Source organism: Tachyglossus aculeatus, chromosome 20 (assembly GCF_015852505.1).
Source record: "Tachyglossus aculeatus isolate mTacAcu1 chromosome 20, mTacAcu1.pri, whole genome shotgun sequence".
Taxonomy (NCBI): domain Eukaryota; kingdom Metazoa; phylum Chordata; class Mammalia; order Monotremata; family Tachyglossidae; genus Tachyglossus; species Tachyglossus aculeatus.
Genome location: NC_052085.1, coordinates 20,083,688 through 20,099,331, shown reverse-complemented (window position 1 = coordinate 20,099,331; position 15,644 = coordinate 20,083,688). Strand labels below are relative to the sequence as shown.

The 15,644-nt window shown below is 43.3% G+C and overlaps 1 protein-coding gene across 1 annotated transcript in view; it reads left to right on the top strand.

The window, feature by feature from the left end:
- Positions 1–15,644, top strand: part of DDX10 (DEAD-box helicase 10) — a 149,524-nt gene that overhangs the window by 15,854 nt on the left and 118,026 nt on the right. Inside the window, exons 4-9 of the mRNA XM_038761668.1 lie at positions 1,807–1,965; positions 3,539–3,659; positions 4,454–4,643; positions 7,397–7,523; positions 8,664–8,826; positions 10,053–10,137. Of these exons, the coding sequence (XP_038617596.1) occupies positions 1,807–1,965; positions 3,539–3,659; positions 4,454–4,643; positions 7,397–7,523; positions 8,664–8,826; positions 10,053–10,137 (845 nt within the window). The remainder of the gene's footprint in view (positions 1–1,806; positions 1,966–3,538; positions 3,660–4,453; positions 4,644–7,396; positions 7,524–8,663; positions 8,827–10,052; positions 10,138–15,644) is intronic.

Here is a 15,644-nt window from a genome sequence, read left to right as displayed (position 1 = left end):
CAGTCTAGAAGATCCCAGCTCCGCCACTTTCCCGCTGTTTGACTGTGGGCGAGTCCGTTAATAAAATAATAATAATAATAATGGCATTTATTAAGCGCTTACTATGTGCAAAGCACTGTTCTAAGCTGCTGGGGAGGTTACAAGGTGATCAGGTTGTCCCACAGGGGGCTCACAGTCAAGCCCCATTTTACAGATGAGGTAACTGAGGCACAGAGAAGTGAAGTGACTTGCCCAAAGTCACACAGCTGACAGTTGGCAGAGCGGGGATTTGAACCCATGACCACTGACTCCAAAGCCCAGGCTCTTTCCACTGAGCCACGCTGTACTCTGTGCCTCGACTTCCTCATCTGTAAAATGAGGGTTCAGTACCTGTTCTCCCTTCAGCTTAGACTTTGAGCCCCTTGTGGGACTGTGTCCAACCTGATTATGTACCATGCTTGGCACGTAGTAGATAATAATATCTGTGGTATCTGTTAAACTCGTACTATCGCCAAACACTGTACTAAGTGCTGGCGTAGATAGAAGATGGGGCTCAAAGTCTAAGTAGGAGGGAGACAGATACTGAATCTCCTCTTTGCAGATGAGGGAACTGAGGCACAGAAAAGTGAAGTGACTTCCCCAAGGTCACATAGCAGACAGGTGGTGGAGCCGGGACTAAAACCCAGATCTTTGGACTCCCAGCCCGTGCTCTTTCCACTAGGCCATGCTGCTTCTTTAAGAAAGCACTTAACAAATATAATTGTTGTTATTATTATCATTTTTATCATTATTATTCTAAAATGAGACAGCTTGTTAACTTAGAAGAGCACCACCATTATTTTGAAAAAAAAAAATTTATTGCAGCTGGCCTTCATTGCTCAATAGAGTACTTAGAAGAATCATCCCGTTCTGAGCCTAGTAATTTTCATTTTTGTTGCATTGTTATCTCTGAGATGTTCACTCTGCTTCTGTGGGATTTAGCTCCCTGTTGACTTTTACGACCTCGAGGCCAGGGATCGGGTCTACCAAATCTGTTATATTTTCCTCAAGTGTGTGGTTTAGTGCCCTGCGCACAGTACATATTTAATAAATAACATTGATTTAGGGAGTAGTAATATTCATTCATTCATTCAATCGTGTTTCTTGAGCACTTACTGTGTGCAGAGCACTGTACTAAGTGCTTGGGAAGTACAATTCGGCAACAGAGACGATCTCTGCCCTCAACGGGCTCACAGTCTAGTGGGGGGGAGACAGTTATCGAAACAAGTAAACAGGCATCAATAGCATCGTTATAAATAAAAAGAATTATAGATTTATACACATCATTAATAAAAATAAATAGAATTGTAATATGTACCTATATATACAAGTGCTCTGGGGTGGGGAGGGGGCTAGAGCAAAGATCGAATCAGGGCATTGGGGAGGGGAGGTGGAGCAGAGGAAAAGCGGGGCTTAGTCTGGGAAGGCCTCCTGGAGGAGGTGAGCTTTCAGGAGCGCTTTGAAGGGGGGAAGTAATAGTATTTAAGCACTCACTGTGTGCAGGACACTGTCCTAAGCGCTGGAAAACAGTATACAGAAGGGGAATTGGACACAGTCCCTATTCCTCTGGGGCCTCACAATCTAAAAATGAGCATTGCTATCCTCACACTTAAATGTTCGCTGGGCAGAGAACCAGAGAGTCCTCCAGACAATCATGCTCATGCTGACTTTGTCCTAATCAAAGCATAAAGTGTGGTGTTTTGTAGTGTTGATGACTGCATTTTGCTCTCCTTAGATTGGTCACAGATGGGCTCACTTGTAAAACGGAATCTGTTATAAATTTGTTAGGTTCTGGAGAGCTTATATCGTCAACAGTGGACCTCTATGGATGGACTCGGCGTTCTGATCATATCACCTACCAGAGAGCTGGCCTACCAGACGTTTGAGGTTTTGCGCAAAGTAGGAAAGAACCATGAATTCTCAGCTGGACTTATCATTGGTGGAAAGGTTTGTTTTTTGTTTCAACTCTCTCCCACGTTCACAGATTCCGAGTGCAAGACGATCAAATAAATCATAATCAGGGAAGTATTTTAGCTAAGAAAAAAATCACTAAATGTGCGAAGTGGTTTTTCATGTGTGTGTTTTGAAGTTTTGCATTTTTGAAGGGTTTTTTTTTTCCTTCACCTTATAACCAACCTGTTCAGATCTCATGCCATATATCAAAAGTAAATCATCAGGAAAGCACTTTTGTAGGAATACCAGTTTTTAAGGGGAGGAAAAAGAAAGGGAAGGCAGGCAGAAATTGCAGCAAGAAGTTGCTGGCCTTACTGTTTCTTTCCTCATTTCCTTCTTGAGAGGTCACATTTTTGTGGGCTTGTTGTGTACATGAGTTCAGAAACCTCTGTCTGAATTGGAGGAAGGCAACCTGAGGAGAAGTTTAATCTCTGAGCAGTTAGTTGATTTTTTTTTCTCCTTCCCTCAACAGAGTAGCCCACAGAAAAGTAATTGTCAAGACTGTATTACTACCGAAAGGAGGAAAAACATCAGGGCTTGGAGAATTAAATGATTTTCCGCTCCTTTAGCGGTGGCAAGGAGCTGGGGTCATTTTGTCTCCGCACTGTCTCTTAACCTTGCTCTGGAGGATGATGGGGATTCAGGGTTTTTTTTAAATGTTATTTAAACACTCTCTATGTTCCAGGCACTGGGGTAGACAGAAGGTAATCAGTTTGGACACAGCCCAAGCCCCACATGGGGCTCCCACTCTTAATCCCCGTTTTAAAAATGAGGAAACTGAGGAAAAGAGAAGTGAAGCGTCCCTCAGCAGACAAGTGGCGGAGCCGGGATTACAATTCTGCTCCTTCCAGCTCTCCAGCCCTGGCTCTACCCTCTAGGCTATGCTGCTTCTTTATAATAATAATAATTACAATAATAATAATAATGGTATTAAGCACTTACTGTGTGCAAAGCACTGTTCTAAGTGCTGGGGAGGTTACAAGGTGATGAGGTTGCCCCACAGGGAGCTCACAGTTTTAATCCCCATTTTCCAGCTGAGGTAACTGAGGCACAAAGAAGTGAAGTGACTTGCCCAAAGTCACACAGCTGACAGTTGGCGGAGCCGGGATTTGAACCCATGACCTCTGACTCCAAAGCCCGGGCTCCTTCCACGGAGCCAGGATGCTGCTTCTCAAGATGAGATTCGTTAGCTGGTGCTAGCTCAGTACTGTGTGACCATTGTGTCCGTTTGCTTATAAGCCTTTGCGGGTGGAATCATGTTTTTTTGTTTTTTATGCTCCCAAGTGCCTAGTTTAATGCTCTGCCTGCAGTCGGTACTAAAAAACAAACTCCACTGACCGATGTCTTAACAAACGGAGTTCAGACTACAGGTGAATCCTAAAGTGTTCAAACTAGGGGTGTGATAGTGTCGCGGAGACCGCGAAGGAAGGTGAGGAATTAGTTTATGCCTATTCTTCGAGAATTCAAACTGCAGTGGTAAAGTTTCTCAGCAGGCAGCAGGTATCCTGAGCCTCTAGGAAACTCAGGAGCCGTGTGCGTCTAATTAGAAGAAAACTGTTGTTTTTAGGATCTGAAGCAAGAATCCGAGAGAATCAATCAAATAAACATACTTATCTGCACCCCGGGTCGACTGCTTCAACACATGGATGAAACAACCTATTTTCACGCCTCTAATCTTCAGATGTTGGGTGAGTCTAATAAAGAATTAATTGAGAAGAACCTGAAAGGTCTAGGCTATGTTTGACTATTTATTTTATTTTGTTAGTATGTTTGGTTTTGTTCTCTGTCTCCCCCTTTTAGACTGTGAGCCCACTGTTGGGTAGGGACTGTCTCTATGTGTTGCCAATTTGTACTTCCCAAGCGCTTAGTACAGTGCTCTGCACATAGTAAGCGCTCAATAAATACGATTGATGATGATGATGATGACGACTGGTCTGAAACACTATCAAGAAGCAGGGTTGCCTAATGGAAAGAACGGACCTGGATTCTAATCCTGGCTCTTCCACTTGTCTGTTGTGTGACCGTGGGTACGTCACTCAACTTCTCTTTGCCTTAGTTTCCGCTTCTGTGAAACGGAGGTTAAATATCCGTTCCCATGTTGATCAGGGACTTTAATTTGACTGTATTTACTCGTAGCGTTGGAATATAGTAAATACTTGACAAAATTATTATTATCATCCGAATTTTTTTAAACTGCCGAAATGTTTCATGGTTAGTTGGGCAGTTTCAGAAAATAAGGCTTCTGAGTTATTTCATGAGCAGAGTTTGTCCAAAGGGCATGATGAGACTTTTCCCAGAGTAAATGCCTGAGAGATGTAATCCACGGAAGCCATTTAGAGGAGGGAAGGTTTTCTAATTTAAATGAAAGGTGCTTTTTGTTAAATCTCCAAAAGGAGTCAGATTAGGACTTCTCCATTGTCTGTGGTGATAGAAATTAAAATGTTAATCTCAGATGAATGATCATATACTTTTCCTCTCCTAGTTCTTGATGAAGCTGATAGAATCTTGGATATGGGCTTTGCTGATACAATGAACGCCATTATAGAAAACCTCCCGAGAAAGCGCCAGACTTTGCTCTTTTCAGCAACCCAGACCAAGTCTGTGAAGGACCTTGCCCGTTTGAGTTTGAAAGATCCTGAATATGTTTGGGTTCACGAAAAGGCAAAATTCAGGTAGGTTCTAGCTCTTCAGGAAAAAGGTAAATTTGATTTGTACATATTCATCTAGAAATCTTCTTTTCAAATTAGGGCTTTTACATATTTCATCCTGACTCATGTCCAGTGATCTTATGTTTTGCCCTCTATCATATATGATAGGTGAGGTCATGGTATAGTCTAAAATTAGGTTTTTTGAATGCTTTTTTTTTTTAGCATAAAAGCTACTCATCTGCCTGTATTTTAGCACCATGCCGTCAGATTTCCTTTTGATTTCAAAATCAGGGCAAGAATTTAAGGTATCTGAGTGTGTAGTGGACCTGAGATGAGCCACCGGAAGTTATTGATTGGGAAGGAAATGAGAATGTCCAAGAACTTTCTTGACTCTAGGCCTACCTTTTATAACTCTGCAGTGAAGGGAGAATAAGAATAAATGGAGAAAGCTGCAGCCACCTCTGCTCTTGGCCGTAATCAATCAATCAGTTGTATTTATTGAGCACTTGACTGTGTGCAGAACACTGTACTAAGCGCTTGGGAGAGTACAGTATAACAGACACATTCCCCGCTCACAGTGAGCTTTAATCGAGAGGGGGTGGTCTTAACCGTGAAAAAGAATTTCTTTATCTTAAAAATGGATTGGCCTAGTAGGCTGTATCTAGACTGTAAACTCGCTGTGGGCAGGGAATGTGGCAGTTGACTGTTACATTGTACTCTCCCAAGCACTTAGTTCAGGGCTCTGCACACAGTAAGAGCTCAGTAAACACCATTATTGACTAAAATTGGTAGATGTACAGAGATTTCAACTACCCATGAGACAAGTTTTCTTCACCTTCTCCATCGTCCCCACCTCCCAATCATGAGTCCTGAGAAATTAGGTTGCTTTTAAGGGCAGTGGGATGAGCTGTTAAAATGAGGGTCAAGGGCGGAAAGGGTAGAACGCTTCCTCCGGCATCAGATTTGGAAAGGAAGCTTCTCCGGACAAAGGCCGAAGAATCTGGTGCTCCACTTTGGAGTTATCCTCTTCATCAATGGTATTTGCAAAGCACTATGTGCAGAACACTGTACTAAGTCCTCGGGAGAGTACAGTACAACAGAGTTGGCAAACACATTCCCTACCTTTAATGAGCTCACAATTTGCAAAGTGCCTTTGGACTATTTTAGAGTTTTAGAAGTTGTTTGCCATCTCTGGATTATCGAAGGAGTCGTTTTCCATTTCTTTGATTCTTTTCCCTTTTGCTGCCTACCTTTTAATCCATTTCCCGTAGACTGAGCTCACTGTGGGCAGGAAATGTGTCTCTTATATTATCTTGTACTCTCCCAAGCGTTTAGTACAGTGCTCTGTGCACAGTAAGTGCTCAATAAATATAACTGATTTTTATTGCTGATCAGTGCTTCTGGCTTAAGGCCAGAGGAAGAGAAAAGAGATGGAGTTTTAGATTAGACCATTTTACTACAGTTAAATCCTGAGGATTTTTAAACATTCAAAAGTCTTTGAATCGATGGTATTTTGAGTGCTTACTCAAATTACTCAAATCTGGCAGAATTATTGGATACGCTTCTTGCCCACAGCAAGGTTTCAGTCTGCTAAATTGCTGTATTAGCAAATTGGTTGGTTTCGATGAGATTTTTTTGATTAATGCTGGATTATCTCGGCTTCCCCCCTCCCAGCCCCACAGCACTTATGCATATATCTGTAATTTTATTTATTTGTATTGATGCCTGTCACCTGCCCCCCTCTTGCCCCCCAAGACTGTAAGCTCGCCGTGGGCAGGGAATGTCACTGTGTATTGTTGTATTGTTCTTTCCCAAGCACTTAGCACAGTGCTGTGCACATAACAAGCTCTCAGTAAATACCGTTGAATGTATTATTGTGGATAAATGGAGTTTTGGCTGTTACCTGGATATAGTCTCTGACTAAATCAAAGGATAATTGGAAAGCTGTTTTATTTCTGTGGTACCCAAGCACACAGGGCTCTGTCCGCATATAAAGAGCAGTTCTTAGGAAAAGAATTTCATCGCAGTGAAAGTACAGTGCGGTGGACTCAATCTGACTCAACAGCACCTCAAAAAAGAGAAATGATTGCAAATGTTCTTTAATGTCAGTATTGAGTTTTTTGCTTCAGGGATCTATGATCGATCAACCAGTTAGTCAACCCCCCATAAAAGAGCTGGGAGTCAGTAACTTTTTAAAGAATGTTCAGAGGCAATCGTTTTTTTGTGCTCGCTTGTGTGTTGTTGGTGAAGGAGCTACAGAGTAATTTAAGATGACAATTCAGAACTTTCCAAAGCTGTCGGGCAAGTTAGAAGGCAGTCAGTTTTTTTTTTAAAAAAATTGCTAGCATGTTTGCTTGAGCGTCTGCTATTGCTGAAAGCACAAATGGTGCTTTCATGGTTCCGTAGAGAAACAGTTGCATTTTAGGCGAAGGGCATTTTGACTGTCACCATCTAGAGTTGAATCAAGTTGGACTTGAAATATAGAGCTTAAAGTTCAGTTCTAGAAAAGTTTGGGTAAACCCAAACATTTTTTGTCTTTCCCTGGAGGTATGATCATTCCAAATGGAGTGGAGGGTCATCTGTTAGCCTAAATGCAGTTGCCATTTTCTAAGTTACTGCAGTGGGGGGATATGGAGCAAAACTAGTCATGCAATTCAAGGTTCTTCTTATTTCTGGGAGAAGAGACGGAATTAAAATGATCCTGCAACAATCTAATCATGACTTTCTATTTTAATGACAAGAAACTTCTAACTTGTTTCTCCTTTTAATTTTTTCAGCACCCCAGCCACTTTAGAACAGAACTATATCGTTTGTGAGCTGCAGCAGAAAATAAATATGCTCTATTCCTTCTTAAGAAGCCACCTACAGAAAAAGAGTATTGTATTTTTTTCCAGTTGTAAAGAGGTATTGAATATTTTTTATTTCTTTCAACCAAATCCTTTGAAAGTGCTCTCGAATTCAGTCGGTTTAGACAGGGAAAATATGTCTTTATGTAACCAAGTCCTTCTTAACCTTAGCTTTGTAAAGTGTATTCATAATTTTTTAATGGGAGGGGGGTCATTTTTTATGGCGAACAGGGATGTACTTTACGAAGCTTCACAATACTTAACCTTGAGTATTTCTGACTGGGCTTGGGGATTCTAAAATGAGTCGTAATTTGGTTAAAGTTGTTAGTATGAGCAGACGTGGCCTTGTTGAAGGCGTTGGAGGAAATTGTTGGCTTATTTTGAGTATTGATGGTAAGGACTTTTTTCCCAGAGGGATAAGATGTATGAGTCTTGTATGAGAATCAATCAGTGGTAGTTACAGAGTGCTTAGTACGTGCAGAGCACTTTACTAAGCGCCTGGTAGAGCACAATGCAATAGATACGTTCCCAGAGCTTAAAGTCTAGTGTTTGGGGGACACTTTGATCTAGGAAGAAAGGTGTTTAGAGTTTATGAATGAATCTCTGACTAGGAGGAAAGAGAGAGTGTGAATGCTATCATCACTCCTCAGGCTCTCAATCCAGGAGGCTCATTTGTCATTCCTGACGTGAGACTCAATAATCAAAACACCGTAAGTTTCTGCTTGTTCAATTTTCCTGGTTGTTCTCTCCGAATAGGCTATAATCTTCCCTTCCCAGCCTTGAGAACGTTTCAGTTACTGGCTCCGTGAGGAGGAAAAAAGCTATGAGGGGGTTTTACTGTCTTGTTGAGCACGACCCCTTGAAATGAGAAAAGGAAGGGAAAGAAATTTCCCTTTCCGACCTCCTTTAGAGAAGTCTCATCTTTTTGTAGTCCTTTTGACACTAATTTGTAATGTTTTTACTTAAAACTGGGACCATTTTCCACTGAGGCACTTAACGATGCTGTTTCTCAGGAAGGAGCCCCAATTTAAAGCTAGGAACAATTGTATTTTTGCTTTGATTTTTCTATAATACTATTCTTACTGTCACGGTGTGGGGTTTTTTTTTTTCCTTTGTTTCAACAGTGGTGTAAGTTGGTATTTTAGTCCCCGTTGCCTGCCTGAAAGACTAACGTTTATTATTCGGTGTCATTTCACAGGTTCAGTATCTGTTTAGAGTCTTCTGCCGACTGCGTCCGGGCTTGTCCATCCTTGCTCTCCACGGCAAACAGCAGCAGATGAAGAGAATGGAAGTGTACAATGATTTCGTTCGCAAAAAATCGGCAGTGCTCTTTGCTACGGACATTGCAGCCAGGGGCCTAGGTGAGTGACTCCCATAGTGAAACTTTATCCCGATTTATGTTGTATTAAAAGCGAATTTGTAGGAGGGTGGTGGTCATGCGTCCTAAACCTTACTCGGAAGATTGCTGTGTTTCACACGGGGCAGCAATCAGTAAAGTACAAGTAACGCCTTTGGTATTATTATTAAGCAGAAGTCTGAACTGGTCATCGTGACTCTGCTCCGATTTTTGGTGACTTCGGGAACTGAGAAATTAAGGTTTATTATACTCGAGTTGTTGAAACCAGAGGTCTCAATCAGCGATCCTATGCAGTCGTAGTGTTTTAGACCGCAGACATCTCTACAGGAAAGAAAGTAGAATGGAAAGCAGCATGACCGAGCGGAGAGAGCGTAGGCCTGGGAGTTGGAGCATCTGGATTTCTAATTCTTGCTCTGCCGCTTGACAGCTGGGTAAACTTGGGCAAGTCACTTAAACTGATTATGTCTGTTTCCTCATCTGTAAAAATCATTTGGTGGTATTTATTGAGCGCATACTGTGTGCAGAGCACTGTACTAAGCACTTGGGAAGTACAAGTCAGCAACATATACAGATGGTCCCTGCCCAGCAACGGGCTCACGGTCTGATTTAATGTCTGTTGTCCCTCACACGTAGACTCTGAGCCCCAATTGGGATGATGATAATAATAATAATAATAATAATAATAATAATGGTATTTATTAAGCGCTTACTATGTGCAAAGCACTGTTCTAAGCCCCGGGGAGGTTACAAGGTGATCAGGTTTTCCCACGTGAGGCTCACAGTCTTAATCCCCATTTTACAGATGAGGTAACTGAGGCGCAGAGAAGTTAAGTGACTTGCCCCAAGTCACACAGCTGACAGTTGGCGGAGCTGGGATTTGAACCCATGACCTCTGACTCCAAAGCCCGTGCCCTTTCCACTGAGCCACGCTGCTCCTTTTTTGATCTCATTACCTTTTCTCTACCCCAACCCTTAGTACAGTGCTCGGCACCTAGTAATTCATTCAAAGCATGCAATAACCACCTGAGAATACCATTAATTTTATTTCACTCTGTCAAAAGGAGAGTTGTGTGTTATTTGTTGATATTTAAAATGATCCTTAGTTTTAATTTTGCTCTTAGCTTATCGGTCGGGTGTGCTTTCGAACCCCGTGAATGAGCATTTATTGTGAATCTGATGTTGAGTGGGTCTGGAAACTGGTTTTGAACACGGCATTTCCTTTTTGCTCAGACTTCCCAGCTGTGAACTGGGTTCTTCAATTTGATTGTCCAGAAGACGCCAACACTTATATTCATCGAGCTGGAAGAACAGCAAGGTAGAGTTAACTTTTTTCTGATCCTGCGGATATTCTAAATTCAGAGGAACGTTGGCGGGACTGAGGGAAGTGGTCTTTTGAGGCTGGATGAATCACCGTCTTTCTCTGAATGGTGGGAGTCGTTCATAGTGAGTAACGTGCACAGCCAACCCAGGCTAGGTTGATCTGTGTGTTTTGGAGTTGAGGGTTGGTGTGGATAAATTAAAGCCCTGTGTGATTAGGGAAAAAAACCTCATTAAAATGGTCTTCACAGAGCGGCAAACTAGCTCTTATTTTCACTTTGCATCTTTCCCCCTAGTATTCTGCGGGGGAGTGCTATCAAGCACTGAAAAGAACAGCAGATAGGTGGGAGAAACCCGAAATAAGGCCTGGCTAACAGAGCAGCCAGTTTTATTAATTTATTTCTCCCCCTCTAGACTGTAAACCGGTTGTGGGCAGGGGATGTGTTTGCCAACTGTGTTGTAGTGTACCTTCCCAAGCCGTGAAAAAGAACCAACTGAAACACCGGGGCAGGTACAAGATAATCAGGTTTGACCCAATCTGTGTCTCACATAGGGCTCGCAATCTAAATGGGAGGGAGAAGGAATTAATCCCCATTTTGCAAATTAGGCGGAGACCTTCAAAATGAGGCCCTCAAACTGGTTCAGCATATTGGTGAAGCACTGGGGCAAAGTTTGGATATCTAATAATTATGTGTTTGCCAACTGTGTTGTACCTTCCCAAGCCGCGAAAAGAACCAACTGAAACACCGGGGCAGGTACAAGATAATCAGGTTTGACCCAGTCTGTGTCTCACATAGGGCTCGCAATCTAAATGGGAGGGAGAAGGAATTAATCCCCATTTTGCAAATTAGGCGGAGACCTTCAAAATGAGGCTCTCAAATTGCTTCAGCATATTGGTGAGGCACTGTGGCAAAGTTTGGATAGCTAATAATTCAGCGCTAATATCTAATAGCAGTACAATGCCCTGACCACAGTAAGGGCTTAATACTTTACCACTGCTGTTGTCTATGAATGTAACCAGCTTATACCAGTCTAATAGCTATATAAAAGCCTCTCACTTCTCCATTTTCCCTTGAAAATTTTACACTACACTGCATTGTTCAGGGTTCCTTGGTACACTTTCAATTTTGGGAAATCTTCCAGTGTTTTCTGATTTTTCGGCCTCCAGTCAGGTGCCCACAAATTGACCTTTTCTCTGCTCATTAGCACCTCCTTCAAAGGGCAATTAGGAGACGTGGAAGGAGGTAATAGTAATAATAAAATAAGACTATGGTACTTGTTTAAGTGCTTACTATGTGCCAAGCACTGTTCTAAGTGCTGGGGTAGATGCACGGTAATTAGGTTGGACACAGTCCCTGTCCCACATTGGGCTCACACTCTTAATCTCCATTTTTTTTTACAGATGAGGTAAATGAGTCCCAGAGAAGTGAAGTGACTTGCCCAAGGTCACACAGCAGACAAGTGGCAGAGGTGGGATTAGAACCCATGACCTTCCGACTCCTAGGTCTGTGCTCTAATCACTAGGCCATGCTGTTTCTCAGACTCTACTCCCCCCCGCCTCGCCACCCTCTCCTCCCCCCAAGAAATATTGGCCTATAAAACTAGAATTATGGGTTAATGTCTTCTATTTTGGAGCAAATTTATGATGAAAGAAAGGCAGAATTTTGTCAACAAGGGCAGTAAAGGTTAGAAAAATGTGAATAATCACCCAAAGGTGTAAGCTTGGGAGGCAGGCAGGATGAGATAATAGGGAAATCGACTGAGGAAAAGGGAAGACTTTCTGAGTTTCAGTCCTTTGGTGAGTGCCTGCATACACCAGTATTTTTTTTTTGAAAGTACTTTGCTTTAGGTGACTGACTTGAGCAAATCTAACAAGGCAGTAAATAAAGGTTGAAGGGAGATGGCAATGAAAAGCAGGGGTATTTGTGGAGATACATATCCTTAATCCCTCCTTGGAGATTGTCTTTTTCATGCTTTTCGAGCCCTAACGTGGGTTAGTTTGGAAAGGGGGAAGAGCTGAGGGAGCGAGTCGGGGTGATGGGGAGGGGGAGCAGAGGAAAAGGGGGGCTTAGTCTGGGAAGGCCTTCTGGAGGAGGTGAGCCTTCAGGAGGGCTTTGGAGGTGGGGAAGTGTGCTAGTTTGGTGGATGTGAGGAGGGAGGGCATTCCAGGCCAGAGGTAGGACGTTGACCAGGGGTCGGCGGCGGGATGGGCGAGAAGGAGGCCCAGTGAGGAGATTAGCGGCGGAGGAGCGGAGGGAGCGGGCTGGGCTGGAGAAGGAGAGAAGGGAGGTGAGGTAGGAGGGGCCGAGGTGATGGACAGCCTTGAAGCCATGAGGAGTTTTTGCTTGTTACGAAGATGGCCTCTCTCCATCTACAAAAAGAACCATTGAGCTTGAAGGAACGACAGCAAGTTATCTGGCATGCAAGTACTTTAAGAACGGAAGCGCTGGGCTCTGCTAACCAGTCTTACCAATTAATAGTATTTACAGAGCACTATCTCTGCGCACAGCATTGTACTAAACGCCTGGGAGAGTACACTAGAGAAGCAGCGTGGCCCAGTGGAAAGAGCCCGGGCTTGGGAGTCAGAGGTTGTGGGTTCAAATCCCAGCTGCGCCACTTGTCAGCTGTGTAACTTCTCTGGGCCTCAGTTCCCTCATCTGTAAAACGGGGATTAAGACTGTGAGCCCCACGTGGGACAACCTGATTACCTTGTATCTACCCCAGCGCTTAGAACAGTGCTTTGCACATAGTAAGCGCTTAACAAATACCAACATTATTATTATTATTACACTAGAATTAGAAGGCGTATTCCCCTGCCCCACGCCCAGACCGACCAGAGGCAAAGAACTCAGCACCCCTTTACAAGTCATTTTACCACCCTGAGGACTCGGAAGAGGTACAACAGTTAGAAATTAAGAATCGTTTCCCAGAGGGTGAGGAATCTGAAGACTTCTTCTTCCAAAATCTCTTTATTGGCTTATTTTAGCATTATCACCTTGGTTGGTTAACTTCTAATTTGGTGTCATCTGCCTGGACACCTGTGGTCTCTGATCTAATGTCGTACCTTGTCTACCTCAGCCCGGGTCATTTTTGATTTGGAGGTGGCCAACCCGGAGTCCCTTGAGTCTGGGTCAGGTTGGCAACAGGCAGACTTGAATGAATAAGGTTCGGAGAGGGCCGGGCCCAGATTTCTGGGTTTTGCAGGAGCCTATCATCTTGGCTTTTTAATTGAGAGCATTACCCTGCTAATTCATATTCAGCCTGGGGTGGATTTTAGCCCTTTATGTGTTTCTCTGCCACTTCCCCATAGTTCTTGCAGCTAGGGAATCTTTCGCTCCATCCCGTAGGTTTCACGGTTCAATTCCCCTTTAATAATAATAATAATAATAATAATGGCATTTAGTAAGCACTTACTATGTGCAAAGCACTGTTCTAAGCGCTGGGGAGTTTACAAGGTGATCAGGTTGTCCCACGGGGGGCTCACAGTCTTAATCCCCATTTTGCAGATGCGGTAACTGAGGCACAGAGAAGATAAGGTGACTTGCCCAAAGTCACATAGCTGACAATTGGCGGAGCCGGGATTTGAACCCTTGACCTCTGACTCCAAAGCCCGGGCTCTTTCCACTGAGCCACACTGCTTTTCTTTCCTTTGGGCTCCTCAGGCTTCCCTTTTGCTCTTAATTATGATGGTATTTATTAACCTCTTATGTGCTAAGTGTCACGCTTAACACTGGGCTAGATAAAATATAATCGGATTGGACACAATCCCTATCCGTAACAATATAAGGAGGGAGCATCAGAATCTTATCCCCATTTTACCGACAAATGGTATTTATTGAATGCTTACTGTGGGCAGAGCACTATACTAAACCCTTAGGAGAAGGAAAGACAACCATGTTGCTAGGCACATTCCCTGCCCAAAAGGAGCTTATTTTAATTAATTCATTCAGTCATATTTTTTGAGCTGTTACTGTGTGAAGAGCACACTACCAAGCGCTTGGGAGAGTAAAATATAGCAATAAACAGTAAATAGCAATAAATTCCCTGCCCACAATGAATTTACAGCCTAGAGGGGAAGACAGACGTTAAACTAAATTACCGATATGTATATAAATGTTTTGGGGCTGAAAGTTGGTTGACTATCAAGTGCTTCAAGGGTGCAGACCCAGAGGCCTGGGGGATGCAGAAGGGAGAGTTCCTAAATATGTGCCATGGGAATATAAATCCTCCCTCCCTTCCCTTAAAACTCCTCCACCCTACCAGTCGTAAAAAAACCCTAATATAACATAAATGAGTAAATCTCGATTATGAGTATTAAGGGATTAAATAGCCACATTTGAAGGTGGCCATAGGGTAAATTCAGATTCATCTAACCAGTTCCTTAAAAGCGAAGCGTAAGTATATTTTCTTAAAAAGGTAGAAATGAACAGGGAAGAGATTATCTCCAGGGAAATTAAGTTTTTGGCCTTCAAAAAAAATGCTTGCACCCGAAACTACATTGCAATCAGATTATCTCTGTGGAGAATAAGAGAACATGAAACTAGCGGCGTCCACTCTTGTTCTTTCTAATTTTACGGCTTCCGCAACCAGGCAGCGGTCATTTCAGGAGCCTCTGAAAGGTCAAGGAATTCAGAGTAGAAATTTTCTTCCCTCCTGTACTCGCCAAATTGCACAGATGATATCCACTGTTCCACATTTGTAGCCTTACACCGAATTGAATTCCGGAACTGCAGGTCGAGGTCTGACCAAGCTATGCGGTGATTGATCGAGATGGCTAAATGGCATTCCACCAGTGAAGGAAAGCAAAGCAATGCCTTTAGTAGCCAGTCCGCTTTCTCCCTTTTCTTTATGAAATCCCCTGACATTTCAGAGTTCCAAGTGAGCCTCTGGGCTCAGGAAAAGCTTGTCCATACCTCTGAAGGAGCCTAATTGAAAATTTCAGTAGAAATGTCTTTTCTGTTGTTTGTTCGGTGGAAAATGCCACTGACTCTCTGGGGCCACTGCTGGGCATAGTTGCTAAGCTAAACTCATTTGCTATTCAGTCTCATTAGGGCCAAGGATTCCTTCCCATTTTCCCCCCACCCAAAATTTAGCGTAACTGCCACGATAGGTGTTGAAATAATCTACGATGGTCAACTCGTCGGACAGATCTCTTCCTCTGGCTTTAATAATGATGATGATAATTCTGATATTCGTTAAGCGCTTACTGTGTGCCAGGCACTGTTCAAAAGTGCTGGGATGGGTACAGGCAAATCCAGTACGACACAGTCCCTGTCCCACATGGGGCTCTCAGCCTCAGTCCCCATTTTCCAGATGAAGTAACTGAGGCCCAGGGAAGTGAAATGACTTGCCCAAGGTCGCACAGCAGGGCAGTGGCAGAGCTGGGATTAGAACCCATGCTGTAGCCACTACGCCAGGCTTTCGGGGCCTCGTACACCCAGTATATATGCTGTCACACTGAGCTACATCCCGTCCTCCCTGTCTTCCTCACTGTCCCTTCTGTGG